This window comes from Martes martes, assembly GCF_963455335.1.
Source record: "Martes martes genome assembly, chromosome: 17".
Classification (NCBI taxonomy): domain Eukaryota; kingdom Metazoa; phylum Chordata; class Mammalia; order Carnivora; family Mustelidae; genus Martes; species Martes martes.
In genome coordinates this window covers 1,054,001-1,067,543 of record NC_137905.1, presented here as the reverse complement: position 1 = coordinate 1,067,543, position 13,543 = coordinate 1,054,001, and the positions used below count along the sequence as shown (strand labels likewise).

Here is a 13,543-nt window from a genome sequence, read left to right as displayed (position 1 = left end):
GGACCCCGTATCAGCAGCGGTGCCGCTGGGAGATCTGCCAGCCCCACGTGGAAACTTGTGGTGGGGGGGGGGGCCCTCCCATTCTGGGTGTAGAGGGCCAGGCAGGGTCTCTTCAAGGCCACACAGCCCAGGATTGACTGCCCCAGTCGTGAGTGACCCTCGTGTCCTTCCTACTGCTGCCAGGCCCTGGGGGGCAGCCAGCTAGAGGTGTCCTGTCGGGCCTCTGTCCTCCTGTACCCCTGCCCTGGTCTGGGTGCACAGGGAGTCACCCAGCTTCCCCCCTCCCTGGTGAGCTGTGCCGCTTGGTGGGGCGTGCGGGAAAGGAGGGAAAACCAGTGTTTCATAATCAAAAGCCGCTAACTGGGTAGGAGAGGAGTTGCAGACGCAGAGCGACCCCTCGGCTCAGTCCTGTGTGCCGGCCCCTCCTGGAGAGGGTCCTGTCGTGTACAAAGAGCATTTAATTAATTTATTTATTTCTTTACACGTAACTGAAGTGATGTTACAGTACAGGAGGTATTTACAACTGTGCAGTATGTGTCGCAAAATAAATTATCTAGAAGGCAGCAAAGTACGTTGTGAGTGTGTATAAAACTGTACAGCGCTTCCGGGTACACTTTTTATATGATTATTGGCTCTGTAGTGTTTCAAGTTATGTTCTCAGAAAGAGAAACAAAATGCCCAAGATTAAAGGAAAAAATATACAAACCACGTGGATTTGACTCCCATTAAAAACACAACCCGAGTCCTGGCTCTGCGTCCGTGTCCGGTCCCGGCAGGCGGCGCGGCTGGGCCCTTCCCCTGCACGGCGCCCCAGCCCGGCCGAGGCCCGCGGCGGCGGGACAGCAGCCGGCCCGCGCTCTCCCTGCCCTCCGGCGTGGAGGGCGCGGGGTCTGAGGCGTGGACGCCTTCATTTTCTTTTAGTTGATCAGAATGGAGCAAGAAATTTTAAAAAATACACTCGGTTCTGCACCACCCGAAATGCCTGTGCAGCCGGCGGGAGGGCAGAGCCCCGGGCCGCCGAGGCCACGTCTGCGTCCCCGAGGTCTCCTCGGCCTCCCGCGGTCTCTGGTTTAAAAGAGCCTCGCTCCGGGGGGCCAAGTGCGGGGTCTCTCCCCGGGCGTCCCCACCCGAGGGACCAGGTCTCCCTCCGCTGGCTGGACGTGGCAGCAGCGCCGGGTAGATGCGTGTGGCCTGTGTCCTCTGCGGCCGTCCCGCGGTGTGTCAGGCTGGCAGAAGCACGAAGTCATCGTTGACGTCGACCATGGGCACGTAGAAGGAGGGCACCTCGTTCACACACAGGGACTTGTGCCCGGCGGGGTCCAGCTCTTGGACCTTCAGCTGCCACTCCATCCTCTGCACGGCGTTGAGGGCCGCGGCTTCGTGCTGCTGCCGCATCAGGAGACACGTCTGCGCGGGAGACACAGCACGTGAGGGGAGCGAAGGCCTGACCCCGGCACCACAACCCCCACAACCTGCCGCCCCAGCGAGGCCGGCTCCCGGGGCCTAGTCCCCACCGCGGGTCACCTGAGCGCCCCCGGTGCCCGTGCAGCTGGCCGGCACTGCTGACCGCAGGGGCATCTATCTGTCCCCGTCCCCGCGGTGCCCCGACCCCTGGCTGCACGGCAGCTTTGAATTAAAAGCGACGGCCGCTGTTGTTCGCTGTTTTCATTTCACAGTCATTTAGGGCTGGTGATCTCCGTTTCACCTGCGATGCAAATTACGCCCTTTTGGAAAAACCTCAAGTAGGCTCCGTGCCGAATGTGGGGCTTGAACTCACGACCCCGAGATCAGCAGTTGCGTGCTCTACCCACCGAGCCAGACCAGCGCCAAAAATCACACCTAGGGTCGGAGCCGTTTCGTATTGCGGCACCCTAGTACTCGGCCCTAAATGAGGGTGGCGGTCCCGTGCCCGGTGTGCTGTGTGCGGCAGGTAGAAGGGGAGAGCTGGAAGGGCAACTTTGAGGGGGTCACCGAGGGGGGACAGAGCAGGAGGTGGCAGGAAGGGACCTGGAGTCAGGCGGTGTGCGAGCAGAGGGTGCATGTGCGCACGGGCGTGCCGCCGCCTCGCGGCCCGACTTGTTCCGCAGACGTGCACAGAAGCACGGCGGGTGGGCATCAGTGTCCGATCTGCCTTAAAATGACGCTGTTTCGAGTGTGCTGCGGGGATCTGGGTGCAAACCCTCCCCCATCTGGAGTCTTCTGGAAGCAAACCACCCTGGGCTGCGGCGTGGCGGCCACGGCTCCAAGCACACCCGGTGTACTTCCTTCCTTCCTTTTCAAAAGACCGTATCTGAGAACACGGCACATGAGCGGAGTGAGGGGCAGGAGGGCAGAGGGACCCCCAAGGTGACTCCCTGCTGCGGCAGGAGCCCGACGCGGGGCTCGGTCCCACGACCCCGAGACCACGACCTGAGCTGAAACCAAGAGTCAGACGCGCAAACCGACGGAGCCCCCCAGGCGGGCCTCCGTCCTCTCTCTAGTCACCCTTTTCTTACTGGTCTGGGAAGGTCACTGTGCGTTACGGGCGTGAGACTCGTGCTCACGCGCACCGTCTCCCTGTAACGTAGTCAAGACTGTCTCGTTACAGGAAAGCCTGCCCTGCGCAGTCCCCGGCCTGGCTGGCGTGACTGTGGAGCTTCCCCGGGACGGGCCTGGGGCCAGGGACACGGCGCGGGCCCCTCCTCTCTGCTCTGGGCGCTCTGTCTGCACCGCGGCCGCACCCCCGCGAGGGCCGAGGCGGGGGGCGGGGGGCGGGGCGCCGCGGGTAAGGCCGGCATCCGGAAAACACCGTCTTCCTCCTGCCACACGCACCCCCGCCCCCAGCCCCGGCGCTCTAGTGACAAGAGCGGGCACGGCCCTCCGGGCCCTGCCTCCCGGAGCTCCCCGGGGTGGCGCTGACCCTAAAGGCAACTCTAACCGGCGTGCGGCTGCCCGGCTGGCGACCCTAGCGCCTGTGGGTGCGGACGTGCTTCTTACTTGCTAATCTTTCTCTATCTCCCACCCATCCTCTGCCTGCTGCACTGGGCACGTCCAGAGCAGTGGTGCTGGGTGTGTGCTGTGACCTTTGAGGAGGGCTCAAGGTGGGGTCCCACAGAGGTCTGACCGCCAGCTGGTGACAGGAGCTGCTCCCCGCACACCTGGACAGGAGGGAAGACACTCTAAGGAGGCAACATGGGGGCGGGGAGACCTTGGCTCCCTGGAAGTTTCCGCTGGGCTCGGAGGGTCTGGCACTGCCGCTTCCAAACGGGACCCAGCAGCAACCCCCCCCCGCCCCCCCGCCCCAGACACCTGCCGGGACCCCCAGCCCAGGTGCAGCTCGGGGGGCACAGGGCCCTCACCTTCATGCGGTCATACTTGTCGTCCACGTCCTGCAGCCAGGAGATGAACTGGCGGGCGTTGAAGCGGTCACGCACGGACTTGTTCTCGTCGCCCTAAAGGAGAGCGCGCAGATGTGGACACCGCGGGGGTCAGAGCCAGGCAGACGCCTCCCTCGCGTGAGAGCCGCAGCTCTGCCCGCAGTCCCCAGGCGCAACTGTGTTCCGGGCCGGACCAGACCAGCAAGACCGTCCCTGTGCATCCCCCCTCCCCCCGACCCCCAGGAGGTGGCTGCAAGGGCCGGGCCGTGCGTGCGGGGCGCCATGGCCCTTGGGGACCACATGGAGGCGCACGGTCAAGCCAGAAGAGGCCTATGTTTCCATTTCTTCTGTTGTAACTTTCTGTGAAAAGGACCGTGGGAGGCCGGAGGTGGCTTCGCGCAGCAGGGAGTACCAGCTTAAGGTCCCTATCCTCATGCACAGCAGCACCTGGGGCCAAGGACGGGCCCACAGCAGGTAAGCCCTGGGCCGGAGGGGCAGCCGGGGGGGGGCTCTGACAGGCCCCCGAGATCCGGCTCTCCTGCGTGGCCGTCACTCGTGCGAGTCTCTCCCCTCGGCCCCACGTGTGGCCCCCGGGGGGAGGCCTTCCCTCCGCTCAGCAGCAGCTCAGGAAGTCACCAGATGCTGGCTTTTTAGATGCAGAAGGTTCCGGAGGTAGCCCTCGTTTGTTTTAGGGTTCACAGACCACTGCATTGCTTCAGACACCAGGTTAATGGGGAAACTTAATTTTTTTCCATTTTAAGTAGGCTTCATGCCTAACGTGGGGCTCAAACTCACGACCCTGACAGGAAGGGCTGCTCTACTGACAACCAGGCTTCCCTGATGGGGCGAGTTTTTAAGAGCGATTCCCAAAGATCGTATGCAAGTGCATAGGAAATCCTTATCAAAAGAAATCCCCGAACCACTTCTGTCCGCACAGCCAGCCTGGAATGCTGCTCGTGAGCTCACCCTGGCCTGCGGGGCACAGGAGGGTCCCCAGGGGGCAGCAGGCCCACGCTCCGGGTGGTTTTCAGAAAGTCCCGGTGGTAGGGAAGAGAATCGATTGCGGAGCAAACCCCTGACAGAGTCTGGCCCCAGGTCCGGGTGCGGCAGGGCCCGGAGCGGGGGCACCGGGGTCCACAGACAGGCCACCAGTGGGAGGTACCAGTAGTTGAGGCCCCTGAAAGGCACCGGCACTCCAGACATCCCGGGGGGGTGGGGGGCGGGGGGGCGCGTCCCATGTCCACAGCACGGGGAGGAAAGCAGGGCCGGGGCGCCACCGTGACGGAAGCAGAGCCATGGCGGGTGGCCGCGCGCTTGAGCCCTCCCGGCCCTCAGCTGTGGCGCCCCGGCTTCCGGCAGGGCCTGCCCTAGGCCAGTCCCGGGCCGCAGCGGCTGGCAGGGGAGGGGGGTGGGGGACACGACCCATCCCGATTACGTTTGTTTTCCAGGACAATTCGCGTGTGACCGACACTCACGGATGCCCAGCCCGGGGACCGGAGGCCCGTAGGGACCCGCACACAACGTGCCGCCATCTGCTCGCCTCCGTCCGCCTGGGGCCGCCTCCGTCCGTGCTTCCACCCGCCGCCTGTGCCGCGGGCCGGCCCGTCTCGGGCGGCGGGCCCGAGCGCACGCACCTGGCTCTCCAGCGGCATGTTGTAGACCTCCGAGTCCAGCAGCATGGTGCAGGCGCTGAACGGCACCGCCTGGTTTGCGATGGTCCTCGCCGCCCGGCAGTGAACCCGCAGGATCTCCTGCTCGCAGGAGACGATGAGCTTCTCCTGCAGGAGAGGAGCGGGGTGAGGCAGGCCTCCGGGGGCCCGGGCGCGCCCCAGCCCGAGGCCCCGCGCCCACAGCCCCTCTTACCCGCTCGATGCTATGCTGCAGACGCAGCTTCCCCCGCACGGCCTCCTGCTGCTTGAACAGCTCCTTCAGGGGCTCCGCCAGGGAAGGGGGGGGCGCGATCTGCAATCACGGGGGGGCGGGGGTTGGTGGGGCTGCGAGGCCGCACCGGGAACGCCCCCCCCCCCCCCCCGCAGAGCGGCGACGGGAAGGGAACTGGCCGTCTCTAGGAAAGGAAGGTGCGAGACCCAGCGGGAGGCGAGCAGAACTTACACCCGAACCCGTGACCCCACACTTGCCGTGATGTTCATGGCGTTCTAGTTTGAAAACTAAAACTTAAGCAACAAGGCAACGAAGCTGCCTCACTGAACACAGATCTCAAGCCAGATTCTTTCAGGATCCAGCGTCCCAGACGAGACAGAGCAGCTCATCCTCCCCACCCCGGGACCTACAGGGCAAGGCAGCTTCGGTCTCCTGCCCAGGACAGCCGGAGACCAGGGAGAGCCAGGCCGGGACATCCTGCTGAGCTCAAAGCTGGCTGCCCTGGGCCACGCTGGGGAGCGGTGGCCCAGGCGCGGGGCCTTCACTGCCTCGCCCCTGCAGGCGGACGCTCAGAGCCAGAGTCCTCCGTCAGAAAACACCGGACGGAGGTCAGTCCTGGGGGACAGCCAGCTCAGACACCGACTTTCAGAGCACACGCATCCAACGTGACCCCCACCCCCGCCACGGGAGAGGGGTCCCCGAGACTGGTGATGTAGGCTGTGTGCCTGGGCCTTCCCTAGGAGGACCTCATGGCATAAAACAGAAGTTCTGGCTTTTCTTCAAAGTGCGATTGTTCCCCCCACCCCACCCCCAAAAAGGGCAGTAAGTCACCTGCACGTGGTATAGACAAGCTACACCTGGGGAGCAGGCCAGGCCGGCTGCGAGTGAGCAAAGGAAGGCTGAGGTCTGGCTCTGCTGCACTAGCAGGAGGCAGAAGCCCACCCAGGCGAAGGGTGTGCACCAGGAGAAGCAGGGAGGAGCTAGATGTGTGCCCAAAGGCCCCGATGTGGACTCGAGGGATCTGGGAGGGGGTGTACATGGCAGGGCTGGGACAGGTCACGTCTGAACAGACACAGGGTCACTAGGTGCCAACGGGAAACGATCGGGTGGTCGAGGGAACGGAGACGAAAGGGACCAGAGGCTCTGGGTGCAGAGCCCATAAGTGGGGCTGGGGGCCTAGGGACAGGCCCTGCGGGTGGAGGAGCCCGCGAGCCCCACAAGGGGTGCGCCTGAAGGAGGTCTCGGGCAAGAGGCTAAGGGGAACGGAGGCCTGGCTTCAGGTCCGCAACGGGAGGCCACTGGGAAGCAGGACCAAAGCGCGGAAGGCGTCAGGAGGGGCCACGAGAGGGGCCACGAGAGGGGCCACGAGAGGGCCCCCGGCGGCAGGAAGCGGTGGGCTGCCTGGGTGCGCCTGGCGCGGGAGGTGGGGGGGCCGGGGGAGGACGAGGGCGTTCCCAGAGCCCGGGGCGCCGGCTGTCCCGGCGGGGGGCTGTGCGCCCCCCCCCACCCGCCGCCCCGCCGCCGGCCGGCCCCCGCAGGGCGGCACTCACCACGGGGATGTGCAGCTTGCTCAGCGGCTTGCCGTCCAGCAGGTAGGAGCCCGTGTAGGTGACGTACTCGGCGTAGCACTGCGGGGCCTGGGGGCTGATGTAGCACAGGATCTTGCGCTTCTCCTCGATCTTCTTCCTGATCTGCAGGTACTCGAAGTACGGGTTGGACCGGTCGCTGTGGTAGGGCTCGATGGCGTCCAGCTTGATGGCGTCCACGATGGCGGCCAGCGTCTGCTGGATCACCTCCCGCGTCTGCCGCGTGGACGTGTGCAGCTGCTGCTGGAGCTGCTGCCCGGAGCGCTGGAAGCGCCGCTTGCGGGGGTGCTGGGCCTGCGGGTCGTCCTCCTCGCAGCAGCGGCCCTTGGCGCGGGGCGCGGGCGCGGGCTCCTTCTCCGAGGGCGGCGAGCTCTGCTTGCTCTGGTTGGCCAGCATCTGGGCCCGGTTCCGGGTCATGCGCTGAGGGATCTCCTCCACTCTGGGGGCCTTCGGGGCTTCGGCCGCGGGTTTGGGCTCCGGCTCCGTCGTGTCAGGCTGGACGCCGCCCAGAGGTCCGTCAAGGCTGGCACCGTCCAGGGGGCCGGCCCCGTCCGCCGCCAGCGCCTGGGCCGAGCCGTCCCCGGGGGCGTCGGGCACGCCATGGGCTGCGGCCGGCGGATCTTGGCCCTCGGCCTCCTCCTCGCCGCTCCCCGGCGGCGGCTGCTCCTCGGGGGGCGCCGCTGCGGGCCCCAGGCCGGAGTCGGAGTCCTCAGGGACCCTCGCCTCCAACGCGGCCCCCCCTTCCACTGCGGCTTCCGCCGCGGCATCGGGCTTGGGCTCCTCGGAGGGCTCAAGCTCCGGCTCGGTGGGGAGCCGGGGGGCCCCCTGGTCAGGAGGCAGCACGGGCTGGTCCTCGGCAGCTGCCACAGGGCCATCCCCGCCATTCGGGACCCCAGGGAGCCCCGGGGGGGTCTCTTCCGGGGGAACGAGGGCCGTCTCCTCCATCGGCTCTGTTTCGACATCGGAAACGTCTTTCGCTTGAAGAGGGGTAAGCTCTGGCAGCGAGAAGGGCCCGAGATCGAGCTCGTCCTCGGCGCTGGGGAAGCCGCCAGGCCAGGGCACGGGCTCCACCTGGCCCAGGGCCGACAGATCATGCCCATTTTCCAGGAAGTTATTTTCCACGGGCCCCAGAGCCTCCACCTGAGTCACGGTGGTCAAACACGCCGGCTCCGGGGCCGTGTCCGCGGGCGCTTCCGGCAGCGGTTTGCAGCTGGTGAAGAAAGGCTCCAGCCTGGAGGCGGGGGCAAAGGCCGCTGGCTCTTCTGGGGCAGAGACGGCGGCCGGGACCGCCTCTGCTGCGTCACCTGTGGTGGCCTCAAGTCCAGGCTCGGTGGCCGACAGAGGGTACGAGTCAGGGGAGCCCGGGTAAGGGGGTTCTGTGGCCCCAAAGGGCCCCGCAGCAGCAGGGTGGACGGCCTCACTGGGACAGAAATGCTGCGGGGACTCAGGGAGTCGCTGGGGGGACTTAAGCAGGAGGTCCGGCCCCACGGGCCAGCTGACGGGGGTCTCAGGGGTGCCCCCCATCAGGCTGCAGGAGAGGCCCTGCTCCGAGGCTGCCGGGTGCGCCCACTCGACGGGCTCCTCCGTGATGACCGTGCTGAAGGGCCCCTCGTCCAGCGGCTCCAGGTAGCTGGGCTCCGGGGGGATGATGGCGGCAGTGGCCTGCTGGGCCTCAGTGGCGTCCAGAGGGACGCCCAAGTCAGGGGGAAGGGCTCCCTCCATGGATGGGGCCAACAGCTCATCTCGGTGTGCAGGGGGGGACTTTGCTTGTAAACCGGAGAAGGCACCCTCTGGGGAGGGGGTGACGGTGACCACGGCCGCAGACGGGCAGTGCAGGGCGTCCGCTTTGGGAGAGGGGATGCCGTAGTCCGGGGAATAATACCCCGGAGACAAGCAGGCGAACTTCTCGGCAGGACCTGGGGGCCCAGGAGCCTTGTCCTCCAGGTGCTGCCCTGGTGAGTCATAAGTGGACGCGGTGGGGACACTCTGCTGTCGGAACAGCTTGTCCCCAGCACTGAACTCTTCCTCGGGGGTCCTCCTGATATCGACGGAGACTGAACGATAAAGGCTTGTGCACGACGGCCTCGTAGGCGTCTGGCTCGCAGCCTCCGAAATCCCACTCGCGGCCACGGAGAACCTGTCGAAGAAGGAAGGGGAGCAGGCGCTGGCGGACGTGCTGGACACGGGCTGGGGGTCTGCGCAGTCAAAGATGAGGTCGGAGTAGTCGTCGGCGCTGCAGGACGGCGTCCTGGGCGTGTGCATGGCCTCCTCGTAGCTGGGGCACGACACCACGGACGCGGGCGTGGGCACCCCGGTGGGCCGGCCCTGGTCAGGCCGGGGAGAAGCGGGCAGGACCTCCTTCATGTGCGGCCCCGCCAACCAGTCCCTTGTGTCCACGGCTGGTCCCGGGTGGGGCTTGTTCTCGGCGGCCGGTGGGGCAGGAGCCGAGTCCTTGGGCTTCCTGTCCCTCAGGGCGGGGTCCGGTGCCAGCGGCTTCTTGGGCGGGGCGTCCAGACTCTTCTTGCGCGTGTCCTCCGCGGGCCTCGCCCTCTCCTTGAGCTTCGGGTCCCCGGACCGGTGCCGCATCTTCTCCATCTGCTTCATCCGCTCCTTGTGCCGCTTGTGGCGCTCCTCGACCTCCAGGTCCTTCTGGGACAGCATGCGCTCGAAGCTGGTCATCATCAGGTCACCGTCCCCCAGAAGCTTCTCTCTGGGCCGGGCGTCTCTCTTGCCGGGGTCTCTGGACACCGGCAGCTTCTCGGTCCCACCGCTGACCTTTGCCGGGTCACCCCTCTCCCTCTCGGCGGCCTCCCGGAACTTCTCCTTCAGTTTGGTCTCACTGAGTTTCAGGCCCTCCTCCCGGCACTTGTCTCTGAGCGGGTTTGGGGCGCTGTCCTTGTCTCTGGCCACAGGCTTCTGCTCGTCCTTGTGGTGCCGCAGGAGCCCGTCCCCGTGCCTGTCCCGGTGCTTGTCCCTGTCGTCCCTCCACTTCTCCCGGTGCTTCTCCCTCCTCCGCCTCTCCTTGAGGGCGCTGGCGGCGCTGGACCCGTACGGCTTCAGCTCTTTCTCCGCCTTTTTGGAGGCTTCTCTTTCAGAATCGTTCTTCTCTTTCTTCTCAATGGAGAAGAGCTCGACGGCTTTATCTAACCCGTCCTCCGCGTCGGCTTTCGAGCCGTAAGGAATCCCGTAAGCATCGGCGTCTGAGAAGTCCTTGTCGTACTGGCCGGGGTCCTTCCTGCCGCCGGCGTCCTTGTGATCATCGCTCTTTTCTCTCTTCTCGGACTTGTCTTTCTTGGTTCTCTCTCGATCGTGGCTTTTCTTGGACGAGGACGAGGAGTGTCTGTGCCTCTCTTTCTCCTTGGCCTTCTCCTCTGGGGGCTCCGTGAAGGACACCTCCAGGAGGGCGCTGAGGCCCGGCTCCTGCCCGCGGTCCGTGAAGCTGTCCGAGGACACCTCGCTGGCCTTGTCGTTGGAGTCCTCCCTGTAGGCGTGCAGGGCCTCCTCCTCCAGCTTTTCCAGCAGGCTCTTCTCGGCCTCCGCGCTCCTCGACGCCTTCCGGTCTCGGCAGTGCTCCCTGTCCGGCCTCTCCCGGTGCCGGCTCTTGGCCTTGTCCTCCGCAGGCGGCTTCCTCTCCACCTTCTCCGGGGGCTTCTGTTTGTTTCTCTTTTCCTGAGTGGACTCGACGGACGTCCGGTCCTTCCTGTCCCTGTACTTCTCGGCAGAGTCCTTGTCCTTCTTGTCTTTGTGCTTCTCGAGAACCTTCTCCCTCTTGTCTTTGCCGCCGTCTGGGACCCCCTTCTCCTTTCTCTTCTCTCGGAGCTCCCGGTCCTTCTGCTTCTCCGAGTGCTGCCGCTCGGCGGAGTGCTTCCGGGGCCGGTCAGCGTCCGGGGCGCCGTCGGCCCGCGGCGCATCCCCGGCCTCCCCGAGCCGGAGCCCGCCGGCCGCGCGCGCGTCCTTCTCGTCCTCGCTCTCGTCGGTGAAGATGTCCGCGATGTACCAGCTCTTCTCCTTCCCCTTCCTCTCGTCCCTCCTCTCGGGGGCGTCCTCGGGGAGAAGCCCAGGGAAAGGCCTCTCCCTTTTCTCTCTCGCTTGGTCCAGAGACGCTTTCCTCTCCTTGTCTTTGCCGTGTGTCTCTTTATGCTTCTCCTTGGTCTCTTTCTTCTCTTTAAAACATTTATCGAACTCCTTGTCCTTCTGACACCTCTCAAGGGTAGATTTTTCGCTTTTGTCTTTGTCACCGGACTTGTCTCTGTATTTCTCCGATTTCCCTCGGTCCCTCTTCTCCTTCTCTCTGGCAGGGTGGAGCCTCTCCCAGGGCTCCAGGCCCTTCCCGAAGTCGCAGTCGGGCCTGTCCTTGAAGCCGGCCTCGCCGCCCAGCTCCTTCAGCTCGTCCCGGTGCGCCTCCTCGGGCTTGGCCCTGCCGTCCTTCCGCTCCTTGGCGCTCTCGAGGAGGTCCTTCCTGTCCCGTCCGCCCTCAGCGGACTCCCTCCTCTTTTTGTCAGGGAGGCAGCTGGGGACGCCTTTGTGCTTCTCCGCCGGCTCCTTCCTCCTCTCGCAGCTCTTGTCCAGACAGTCCCTGTCCTTCTTCCGGAAGAAAGCGTCCCTGTCGCCCCGCCTGTCCCCACAGTCCCGCTTCTCGCGGCCCTTGCTTTCCCGCTTCTTGTCCTTGCCGTCCTCTTTCACCGTCTCCAGGATCAGTCTGGCCACGGGGTCGCTCTTCACGTCCCTGTAGTCCGTCACCGGAGAATCCCAGCTGTCGTCCCCTTTGAAATCGAAGGACGAGTCGGACAGCTCAGAAAACCACCTGTCCTGCTGGTCATCAGAAAGGCTGAACTTGGTGTCTTCGTTCTCCAGAAACTGACTTTTGTTACAGTATTCGTCGAAAGCGGACGCGTCTTCCTTATAAACCTTTTCTTTTTTGAGTTTTTCTTTCTCCTCTTTGAAAGTCTTCTCTTTCTCCTTCGAAAGTCTGTCTTCTTTAAAATCATTCTTCTTCTCTAACTTTGAGGGCCTGTCTTTGGACTTTTTCTTCCTTTCCTCCTTGTACAGCCTCAGCTTCTCCTCCTTGGGAGACTTCTCCTTCACCAGCTTCTCCTTTTCTGCTTTATTCAGACGGTCCTTTTCTTCTCGGAAAGACCTGCTCATGTCTTTGATTCTCTTCAGGGACTTTTCATCCTTGGAAGCCTTGACCACCTCCTCTTTAAAGAGCCATTCCTTCTCCTCAGACTTCATCTTGCCAAGTCTCTCCTCCTTCTTGAAGTGCTCCCTGTCGTGCTTCAAGGCTTTCAACTTGTTGTCGCCGGAAACGTCGTTGTCCAGAAGTATGGCCTTCTCGGACCTCTGCTTGGAGTCCTCATACTCGTAGGTGAAGCTTTTCAGCTTGAGTTCCTGACTGACCGAGCACAGCCCTTTCTCTTTGTTTTTGTGTTTGTGTTTCGTTTTGTGTTTCTTGACGACCTTCCCCTCCTTGTCCAGCTTGGGGATGGCGCCGTCCACGCTGGCGTGGAAAGAGTTCTTCTTCTCGGACAGGGCGCCCTGCAGGCCGCCCCTCTTCCGGTGCTCCTGCTTCTTGCGCACGGGCTTCAGCGACTCCACGCTGGAGCCCTCCGAGGAGCAGTCAGACTCGCTTGTCAGTCTCGTCCTTGTGGAGTCTGATAAAGAGCTGACCTCGGACCAGGCCGGCGAGGAGATGGTTTTCCAATTGTCCGTCCGCCAGTGCTTGGCGTGGGGGTCCGCGTGGCTGGGGTTATGCTTCTGGGCAGCGGAGCTCCCGTGGGACGAGGTGGAGGAGGCGGACAGAGAGCTGAACAGGGCCGGGTCCTTCAGCACCAGCGGGGACTCCTTGAGGCAGCCGGAGCTCCCCACCGAGTCCCCGTCGTCCTCGCCGCTCTCCGAGGACTCGCTGTCTGACTCTGACGAGCAGAACTTGTCATTCCTCTTCCCAAATCGCACTTCTTTGCCTTTCGTCTCTTTCTTTCGCTTCTTTTTCACTTTATTTTTTTCCTTCTGCTGCTTGGAATTGGAGGGTTCCCGTGTCTTGTTACTGGGCAGTATCGTGTGCGCCGAGAGCCGCAGCTTCTCTCCTGTCCCCACAGGGACACCGACGTCCTCCTCGTCCGATGTGTCTGACAAGATACGATGAGCCGCCTTCTTTGGTGCAATTGTGTTATTTTTAGTGTAACTTTTCACTTCCATTTTGGGTATAGAAATAAAACTATTTGATTTAGTTTCTTTTCTGTAATCCTTTTTCAGTAAATGTTTATCATCCACGGGAGGGACTCTGTCCTGCTCGTCATCCTCGTCGAACTCGTACTCGTCCTTGACGGGGGTCACCGTCTTCTGGGGCTCTGGATTCTTAGCCTTGTGCTTCAGGCCCTTCTCAAACTCAGAGTCCGTGTTATTGCCGTCAACCGAGCTGGAGGGTGCGAACGACGGGGCGTCTTCCTCCTCCGAGCTCTCTGCTGGGAACAGGGGGAGAGTCAGAAGGAGACTCGCAGCAACCACCCAGGACACGCGCGGGGACGGTGCGGTGCGGATGAGGCCCGGGCTGCCCCTGGCGGGGGGAAGGGAGGAGCAGCCCCTCGTCTGACTGAGTACAGTCGGCGGCCGGCCACAGGCGGGAGGCAACCAAAGACAGGTCTGTGCGAAGGCCGGGCTGGCACGTTAAGGCGTAAGGCCCGCCGTGCCCGCCGCAGCCACGCAGGGAGGCCCGCGCCCCGT

General features: G+C 64.0%; 1 protein-coding gene across 15 annotated transcripts in view; it reads right to left on the bottom strand.

Moving 5' to 3' along the window:
• Window positions 1-407: 407 nt before the first annotated feature.
• ANKRD11 (ankyrin repeat domain containing 11) overlaps window positions 408-13,543 on the bottom strand; it is a 182,936-nt gene continuing 169,800 nt past the window's right edge. For 7 of the 15 annotated variants that reach the window (XM_080829633.1, XM_080829639.1, XM_080829644.1 and 4 more), the window contains 5 exons: window positions 6,788-13,284; window positions 5,220-5,318; window positions 4,991-5,134; window positions 3,339-3,431; window positions 408-1,407 (listed from right to left, as the gene is read on the bottom strand). In XM_080829633.1, coding sequence (XP_080685759.1) covers window positions 1,222-1,407; window positions 3,339-3,431; window positions 4,991-5,134; window positions 5,220-5,318; window positions 6,788-13,284 — 7,019 coding nt within the window. In that variant the 3' untranslated portion in view covers window positions 408-1,221. Of the gene's footprint in view, window positions 1,408-2,976; window positions 3,138-3,338; window positions 3,432-4,990; window positions 5,135-5,219; window positions 5,319-6,787; window positions 13,285-13,543 lie in introns of all 15 variants that reach the window. The other 8 variants (XM_080829645.1, XM_080829634.1, XM_080829646.1 and 5 more) reach the window with 3 other exon arrangements.